The sequence below is a fragment of the Neopsephotus bourkii genome, unplaced genomic scaffold (assembly GCF_033783945.1).
Source record: "Neopsephotus bourkii isolate Nb327-2 ecotype Australia unplaced genomic scaffold, CSIRO-AGI_Nbou_v1 NB_1831, whole genome shotgun sequence".
NCBI classification, from domain to species: Eukaryota; Metazoa; Chordata; class Aves; order Psittaciformes; family Psittacidae; genus Neopsephotus; species Neopsephotus bourkii.
Window position 1 is genome coordinate 316,008 of NW_026902304.1, and position 9,338 is coordinate 325,345.

The window sequence follows — 9,338 nt, forward strand, 5'->3', positions numbered from 1 at the left end:
ATGCATGCATAATGAGGCCTAATCAGAGCACGTTGCTGCTGCTCGGAGGGCACTTTTGTATTTAAAGCCTTGCAAAGAAAAAAGGATCCACAGACGGATCCGCAGAGCAGCTTGCAAGCTTGTTGACAACAGCAGCATCAGTCGCCCAGAGAGAAACCCCGAAGGCTGCCTCTTCTCCTTCCCCCGTGCTATCTTCTTGCTAGCGGGGAAATTTCTTCTCCCCGCCACCCGAAAGTGCAACCCGTACCGAGAGGGAGCGAGCGGAGCCGGGACTGTGAATGGGATCGGAGCAGCTGGCATGTGCAGAGATGCTGCGAGCGGAGAGTTAAAAGCTCCCGAGAAGGCAGCAGCAACAACAGCAGCGGCAGCAGCTGGGCATTTATTTTGTGCAAAAAAAAAGGAAAAAAAAAAAAAGGAAAAAAAGGAGAAACGGAACTGCATGAGGAGCAGGACAGCACCATGAGCTCTCCCGGAGCAGCTTGTAAGTCCTTGAGCGCACTTCGGAGCCGCTCTCCTCCGAGCCCCAGTTTGCACTGATTTTCCCCACCTCCTCCGGGCGCCTTCGCCGCCGCTGAGCCGAGCCGGGAGCAGCGGGTGAAGAGCACGGGACGGCCCCGGCCGCCTGCTTCGTACCGCGGCCCCGCCGGTTTCAGCTTCCGGGGACTGGAGGGCCCCGGAGCCGGCGCTAATGGATTGATGCGAGGAGACCTCATGCACAAGGCCGGCGGGAGTTTTGCAAACTTTTCCACGGGCGGCAGCTCCGTCTCCTCCTCCGCCTCCTCCTCCTCGTCGTCGTCGTCGCCAACCAGCGCCTCTGCCCCTCTCGCCTACGGCAGCCGCCGCCGCCAGCTATGGTGGCCCGCTCGTCTGCTCAGCACGGAGGCAGCGGCGGGGGCCGCTGGCCGCGGCCGGCCGCCTGGCTCTGGCTGGCGGCGGCGCTGGGCTCTGTGTGCCCGCCGCGGGGCTCGCTGGTGCAGGGCCGGCGGCTGATCTGCTGGCAGGCGGTGCTGCAGTGTCAGGGGGAGCCCGAGTGCAGCTACGCTTACAACCAGTACGCCGAGGCGTGCGCCCCAGTGCTTCTGCAGCAGCCGCCGGCGGGCGGCGGGGCCGGGCCGGCGGGCGCTGCAGGCGCCTCGGCCTCCTCCAGGCGGCGGTGCCCCAGCCATTGTATCGCGGCCCTCATCCAGCTCAATCACACCCGGCGCGGCCCGGCGCTGGAGGACTGCGACTGCGCGCAGGACGAGAACTGCCGCGCCACCAAGCGCGCCATCGAGCCGTGCCTGCCCCGCACCAGCAGCCCTTCTGCCGGTGGCCCCGGTCCCGGCCCCGGCGTCATGGGCTGCACAGAGGCGCGGCGGCGCTGTGACTGGGACAGCCGCTGCAGCCTGGCTCTCAACCGCTACATGACCTACTGCGGGAAGCTGTTCAATGGGCTGCGCTGCACGCCCGAGTGCCGTGCCGTTATCGAGGACATGCTGGCCGTGCCTAAAGCCGTGCTGCTCAACGACTGCGTCTGCGACGGGCTGGAGCGGCCCATCTGTGAGTCGGTCAAGGAGAACATGGCCCGCCTCTGCTTCGGCGCGGACATGGGCGGCAACGGCGCCGGCAGCAGCGGCGGCTCGGACGGGGGCCTGGAGGAGTACTACGACGAGGACTACGAGGAGGAGCCGAGCCAGAAGGGGAGGGACGACACGGAGGACAATGCGGGCTCTGAGCCCGGTTTCCCCGTGCAGGCGGATAGCGCCGGCCGGCCTGCGGCAGTGGTCTGGCTACTGCTGGCCTCCATCTTGATGCCGCTGCTGCCGCGGCTCTAGCGGCTCTCCCTGCCTCCCTCCGGCGCCGGGCCGCGCTGGCCGCCTCGCCGCGGCAGGGGGACAGCCGGCGGGGTCCTCCGGGCCGCTCAGTTTAAAGGCTCTAACCGTTAATCTGCCGACCGTTAGGCCGGGCCCTCCCCTCTCTGCACACACACTGTCCTCTGGCCCCCCGCGTCGCTCCGAAAGCGGAGGCTCCCCCTCTGCCGCCGTGCCTGCCCGAAACGCTCGCCCGCACTCTCCCACCGCCCCGGCTGCCCCAGCAGTGGGAGGTGCCGCGGCCTTGCGAGCTGGCAGCCGGGGCGATGTGGAGCGGGAGGTGACGGGCTGCTGTTGTTTCGGGTGTTGGTCTGGAGTGTGCACTATGCAATTGCTGCCACTTTGCCTTCAAGTTAGCAGCGAGCGGAGCGGGCTGTCGGGGAGTCTGCTAGCGAGGCTTCTGCCGGCTCCCCGCTGCCGCCAGCCGGAGCAGCCACCAGTAACGGCATGGTGGTGGTGGTTTTCTGTAAGCGTTTTGACATGAAGGTTAGAAGTGAGCTACCCAAACTTGCTGCCAAAGCTGTTGCCGTACTGGTCAGTCAACAACTTGACTATAATTTGCCAGGGCTCGCTCTTGGTGATGCTGTGGTGCCCGAAAGGGGCTTTAACGCGGCATCTGCCAATTTTTACAGGAAATAGCAGACTGAATAAATTCTGTGGTTTACAGCACTCCCTCTTGCACACATATCTGCCCTATAACAAAAAGCGTGCCAGCAGCCGTCTCTTCCTCTTTAACCTAAAAAAAAAAAAAGTTTTATTTCAGAGCTGTTGGCTATACTGAACAATGCAACTTTTGTTTTAAAAGAGCTCTGCACTGCCATCTTTGAAAGACACTTTTAAACTCGAGAACATGTATGTACAAATATCCTGAAAAGTTATATTGCCTCTCATCATATCAGGGTGCTGACCGCTGGTAAATCTTATATAAGAAATGTATTTAAAACTGGGATTTGTTACCAGTTGCTCTTCTTAGTATGTACAATTTTATAAATTGTATGCTTTTGGGGATAATTTATTTAAGAAAAATAATAAAAGTTTTAAATTCACATCGTATTTACCAGATAATTGCATTTGCTATTCTTTTCTGGAAAGGTACAGATTTCATTTTATGTTTAAAGGGATACCAGCTTTTGTGATTCAGTGAAGTATTCTCTAGAACATCAAGTGTACAGTGTATTTTACAGATTGGAATTTAACTTTCTTATTTGGAGAGACTTTATGAACGTTGTAGAATTGTGTAAGCGCATTTCTGAGCTGCCTTAAACCTTGTATTTTTTATAGGAGGCATAAAAAAGGCCTGTGTTTTAAATATGTACGGCTTTTTGTATTTTCTAAATGTGTAAATTAGTAAAGAAAGAGCTTTAAATAATGGATGCGGTGAAATTGTTTTCCAGGGACGCTTGAACTCTCAGCACCCGAGGTTGGGGGCGGGGGGGGGGGTGGTGGTGGTGGGGAAGCGAACCACAGAATAACAAACCAAAACCAGGCAACAAACAAAAATCTCTGTCTGCCTGTCATACTTTACATAGATGTAAATTACTGCTATTCTTCCTTTAATGAATAATTACATGCAAGAAGTAAATACAGCTTTGAAAGTACTACTTTAAAAGAGTGGTTGATTTTATAATGCGTTGGCATGGTAACTTGTGAGTGCCAGAAGAGAGTAAAGCAATTCAAGGACACTGCTCCTGTATGTATGTAGAATTACTAGTGTGCCGTGCTTTCTTCGTGAAGTGGAGGCATGTTGCTCTTGCTGACACTTAGAAATGCTCCTAGGCATGCAAACAAGTAAATGGTGAGAAATACATCACACAGAGGTAGCAAATGTTTCGAGTAAGGCTTTGCGGCAGGCAGTGGTGCGCGAATCAAGGGGGCTGCAACAAAACACACCGAAGTTTGCCATTCAGCCTGCCTTCTCCCACAACGAAGAATGCAAAAGTAAACACACTGGAGGGATCAGCAATTACTAGATCTTGTAATACTGTTCTTAAGAGTTGCTTTGCATCGTGGTGAAGCCTGGTTTGCTGCCAGAGCTACTGATCTACACTCAAACGCCCTTAGATAAATAATTACACTCTTAAGCTGTGTCGAGTGCTGATACACTTGACCTTGTAAATAGAAATGTTTGCAGTAGGAATAAACTCCAGCATTGGAAAATCTTTTAAACATTAACACAAAAGAGAGAGCTCAGTCCTCTGGGGATTTGAGTTTGGACTGCGTCAAGCTAGGCACTCACAAAAAAAAAAAAAAAAAAAAAAAAAGGAAAAAAGCAGAGAGAAAAAAGTTTATTTATCTTCTATTCATGGTGTTTATTTAACGCTTTTCACTTTAAATGCCATAATTGGATGGCGAGTCAGAAGTTTAAAAGCTACCACAAATAAACTTTGACTGAGGGGGCAACAGATTAGCAAGATAGTATCTTTTTCATCTTACCAGATCTTGACAGAGCTCAGATCCACATCTGTCCTCTAAATCAACAAAAGTAGAAATTCTGCTTCTCGATTGGTTATTTCAACAACAGATTATTTTATTATTTCTTTAAGGTGTGAATTTGATTAGGTTGCCCAGTGGTAAACTTGCACACGTGCACATGCACACATATAAACCAACCCCCAAATAGCTGTGATACCAGACAAGTGTATGACTATGGTGTATGGCTATAATCTGAAGTTCGTTTTTTAAAGTCATCGGAACAGTTGAGTAATTTATTGTTAAAGCTGGAAATACTGTTTCTTCAGGAAAAGGATAGAGTAGTTGGGTGAGACTTGTAATAGAGTTAGCTTTCTCTACGGAATGCTGAGTTCACAGCTGTGTAGGGATGACCTTAAATATTTTCTCCAGTTCTTCAGGAGGTGCTCAAAAACGTATTTGCAGTTTGTCAACAGTTAGTACTCACAAGGACTTTTTAACTAGTTGTTAATGAAAAATTCTCAGCTAAAAGCCTTTATTTTTCTTTGGTTAGGAGTAGTAGTCTGCTACAATAAACTGAAGACTTGATTTTACAGGCTCCCGTCAAGAGCATCTGCCTGGAATAAATCAATGCTGAGCACCACTAGGCAGGGAGGACTCATCTGTATGCTTCCTTCTCCACAGAAAGTGGATTGTTTTAATTTAAATAATTGTACAATAAATACAGCTGAACTAACTCTGTCCTGTGAGCTCCTCCCCATATGGAGATAGCTCTCCGGGTTTTGTCGTGTTGTCAGAGTAAGCACAGTTCCTAGGAGGAATAGCTTGCCTGTGTTGGTATGTGTCCCAGCCAACAAACCCTGTGCAGATGTTGGTGTCTATCAAATTCATATTCCTTCTGCTTGATTTTGAGACAAATGGAAATTCTTGAAATGTCAAGGGATGTAGCAAGGACAGCTTTAAGCAAGGAAAGCCTTCATGTTCCCTGACAGAGGGAGATTTTCCACAGGAAAGGAAGTTCTCTCATTTGCCTAGATGTTTGAAAGTGCTCCTTGCCAAGATCCTGTCCAGCCAATCTCTTCCAAGTCTAGAAGAAACTCTCCACCATTTCATGTAAACTAATCCAGCAGGTTCTGCTCCCTTTTTATTCCCAGTTACCAGGTTTGAATTCTTGGTGACAGTTTATTTGTCTTTGGAGGCACTTCAGTGACAAATGTTTAAGGGAGTGTGGGACAATGGTGGAGAACAAGGAGGCAGTTCATTGAACTGACAGTGACCATACAGTAAATAGAGGGAGATTCAAGCTTCACTGATCACTCAAGCACACAGCAAAGCTTTTGTATGCAATCACAATGGACATAACATAAGGTCTCTGTTTATTTTTAACAATATACACCAGTGTATGTAGGGAGGAATATGTAACTTTCAAAACTGTTATGAAACAAAGCCTCACAGTGACTCTGGTCTGGCCAGGTCTTTCATGGTTGGATTGGAAAGCATGATGGATTTTAGTAACAATCTGCTCTCCACTCCTCCAAAGAGCTGTTAGTGAGCCAAGTCCTTCACTGCATGCAGGCACCTATAGTGCATACCTACAGCTGGGCTAAAAAGATGGCTGCAGACAGCTTTGCAAGTGCAGAACAAAAAATTCCATCTCAGTGCAATGCAAAACCAGTAGCTGCTTTTTGTTCTTTCTGATGATGATGTTATTGGCTTTGTTGTTTTTCTTTTGAGTACACCGGAAGAGAGTGAGAGGAACTCCAAAATAGCCAAGGTGCAATTATAAGAATAGTGGGACACAAAACTGTCACCACCTGGGTCATGGAAAACACTGCTTGAATGACTTGGGCTGCATTGTGTCTTCAATGTCACTAAAACAAATTCAGACCTTCATTCTGTTTTATTCCTGTCCCCACTAATAACCACAGACTACCACACTGCCTGTGGTAACACACCCGTTGTAAGTCTTCAGGAAAAGTAGGTAGTCCTGCAACAGAAAACATTTTCAAGTGGGAAGAGCAGTGCTTTTCTGTGAAATTTCAACTCTGTGGTACAGACTTGCAAGCAGTAAAGTCGAAAGTTACTGTATTTTACTTGAGGCACTGGCTGTGGTAGACAGTTGAAAAGGCTCACATTGACTGTCTGAATGACATAAGTAGTGTGCTATTAGCATAAATACTTTCTAAGACATCCATTTAATCAATTTCTTAAATAACAGAATGATCTACTACAAAATAGTGGACTGTATACACTATATTTTGGCACAAAGATGGTCATTCTCCCACTAGTAACCAGGGGCTCTAAATAAATGATTTCAACAATGTTTTATTAAAGGAGGACAAGAGCCCTCAAGCTGCATTAATCGGGGAGAAGTCGAGTGGCACTTTTGTTATGGAAATGTTAAACACATAATAGTTCAGGCAAACAATGTGGAGCCACTTCATTCTCTCAGCCATGCTGACACCTCTTAAAGAGGAACTGCAGGGAAGGATGTGGGAAAGATTTGCTTTCTGAGGAAGCTTTCAGCTAATATTTTGGATATTTACCTCCAAAATGCAGGCAGTGCAAATGTAACTGAAGGGCATAAAAATAAAGCAATGAAGAGGGATCATTTGGCAGCAACTGCTAGTGATCAGCATTTGGTGCCCAAAATCAAAATAGTCATAGACAAAACCAAACAAACAAACAAAAAGCAAAAAACCAAAACCCACAGAAAAACAACAACAAAAAAGCTGTGGGGTTTTTGGTGTTTTTTGGTGGGTTTTTTTTTGGAGTTTGTTTTTTTTTTATGAATTTATTATGAGCCAAGTGGATATTATAGTAGAATGTGAGTAAGCATGAAGAGAGATTTTTTTATAAACACACAGTGACATAGCGCTAATACCATACCTTGGACATGCATGGGAAAGGGAATGATGAACACACTGGAGTAAGGAAATAGATGGATTGAGACTTAGTAGGATGCATCAGATGGTGAAGTGTGAGGTGTAGGTAACCCAGAAATAGATTAGTAAAGTGATGCAGAGCAAAGACATAGATGTGTAAAGAGATTCACTTTCAGAAATTGTATTTTAAATGTATAAGAAGAAGAAAGACTGACGAAAGAAGATCATTGTGTAGAGAAGGTTGAAGCTACAAAACATTACAAAGAGGTTAGCTGAGACACAGACTGAAAATAACAGGGGAGGGCAAGAAAGGCAACTGTCTTTAGGAGAGTTGGCAGGGCCAGAAGAGTAATGTGCATGTAAGATGAATATTCAGCTTTGGAGAGGATTTTTTTCTTATCTCCAGAAGCTAGAGAAGGAAGTTATCATCCCCATGTTTTTGGTATTCATGACACTGGAGAAACTCTAGCACCTCCATCCTTAGAGCTTTTCAATACTTGGCTAGCATGAGCCACAAATTACTTTGTTTGGTGTTAGCTGGAATACAGCTTCTAGAAGATGGGAGTAGATGATCTCCAGAGGTCTCATCTAAATAACTGTCTATATTTCTGTGATTTTAATGTTGACATAATGACGGGAAATCCAAGATGGTCTTTGGGTAGATACCGAGTGAGATCAGGCTTAGGAATACATATGGCATAATTCAACAAAGACAGTGATGCAGGAAGGCTGTGGAGAAGAGATAGCGATAGTTTAACATATGCCTACAAGGTCAGAGAGTGAAAAACAGTTGGGAAATAGCCAGTGGAAGTTTAGGAGGATAGTGGAGACCAAAATGTATAACTTAGTCCAGAACGTGGAAACAGAAGGGAGAGAGGAAGTGTAATGCAAAGGAAATACTGATATATAAGGGAGTATAATGAGGAAAAGTATCTGTCTGATGGTATCACCTATGACTTAGAAAATGGGCAGTTTGATTGCAAAAGGGAAAGACAAGACTGGGAAAAGAATTTGGAGAAAACTGAAGGTGCAGAAGGGGACTCTCTTTTCCAAAAGAGAAATACTTGTTTAGAAACATGTCTTCGGCAGTCATCACCACAATATCTTGCTGCCTTGAAACAACAAAAATAGAAAACAACTGAGTCTTCTCTCTTATAAATATAGACAGTGCGGCACAGACTATATTTTTAACATAGAAGTGTCTGAGAGATTATAGTGCTGTATGTAGTCACAAAACACGGATCCTCATGGAAGTAAACGTAGCTTGCTAGATGTACGCTAGATACAGAAATCAAGCCACATCTGTTTATAATGTGTTATACTAAAATAATGCAATTGCCTACTTTGTGGTGTGAGTGTATATTTGGCTTGTTCTAGTTTTCATTGGTTAAAAAATTTATGAGGTTAGGTGGTTTGAGCAGAACAATCACTACAATTCCCTGTCATATCCTGGCATCCGGGATACTTGCCTGTCTTCTTAAGTGCTATTGCATTCTGGCATAGGAGAGTGAAATCACAAAATGTTTTTTAGAATAAAAAAAGGAAATACCATCAAAATAAATACTCAGTAGCGACAGTCTCCATATTATGTCATTTCTGGAGTTATGGTATCATTCTAAGCTCAGTACAACATTTTGCATGTCATGTAAAAGTGGATTATAGTAGGAAGTAAAGCAGCAGTCCACAGAAACCCTTATGCTATCTTGCTTTTCTTTTTCCTATTAGTGCGTTTAGGTGTATACCATATCTTTGCAAATTAGTGTAAAGAACATGGGGAATCCAAGCACAGACATATGTCTTGGTCTGTGAATCTCAGGAATTGAGGCCTTGGAAGAGAATGCGGTATAGGAATGTGTATTGTATAGAAAGGACATCTGTGCCAAATATCCTACCCAAAGCATCTTACCTTTCTATGATGTGAAGCCTTGTTTGGATAGTTGCAAATCGCTGACTCCCATTAGAGGTAGTCTGAATTTTCAGTACTGTCAGTGTAAGTGTTTAGCCTATGACTTTATTTCTGTGCTGAGATTACTCACATAAGTGATGGCTGAGAAGACACAAGTTTGTGTGAATCAACAGGCAACTAACACTTGGGTTTGGCCGGGTATAGCATAGAGAGTTGGCCAAAAACCCACTGAAGTGAGTAAAACTGAGTGCTTGCATGTGATGAAGAACATGTTAATATGGAAAAGCT

The 9,338-nt window shown here is 45.9% G+C and overlaps 1 protein-coding gene across 1 annotated transcript; it reads left to right on the forward strand.

The window, feature by feature from the left end:
• The first annotated feature begins 819 nt into the window (after positions 1-819).
• On the forward strand, positions 820-3,219 carry GAS1 (growth arrest specific 1). Its single transcript, XM_061343948.1, has one exon. The coding sequence runs from the start codon at positions 852-854 to the stop codon at positions 1,812-1,814; it is 963 nt and encodes a 320-aa protein (XP_061199932.1). The 5' UTR covers positions 820-851; the 3' UTR covers positions 1,815-3,219.
• The last annotated feature ends 6,119 nt before the right edge of the window (positions 3,220-9,338 follow it).

Bases quoted from the DNA above. Each gene is read 5' to 3' on its own strand.
- GAS1 (XM_061343948.1), top strand. From the start codon at position 852: ATGGTGGCCCGCTCGTCTGCTCAGCACGGAGGCAGCGGCGGGGGCCGC.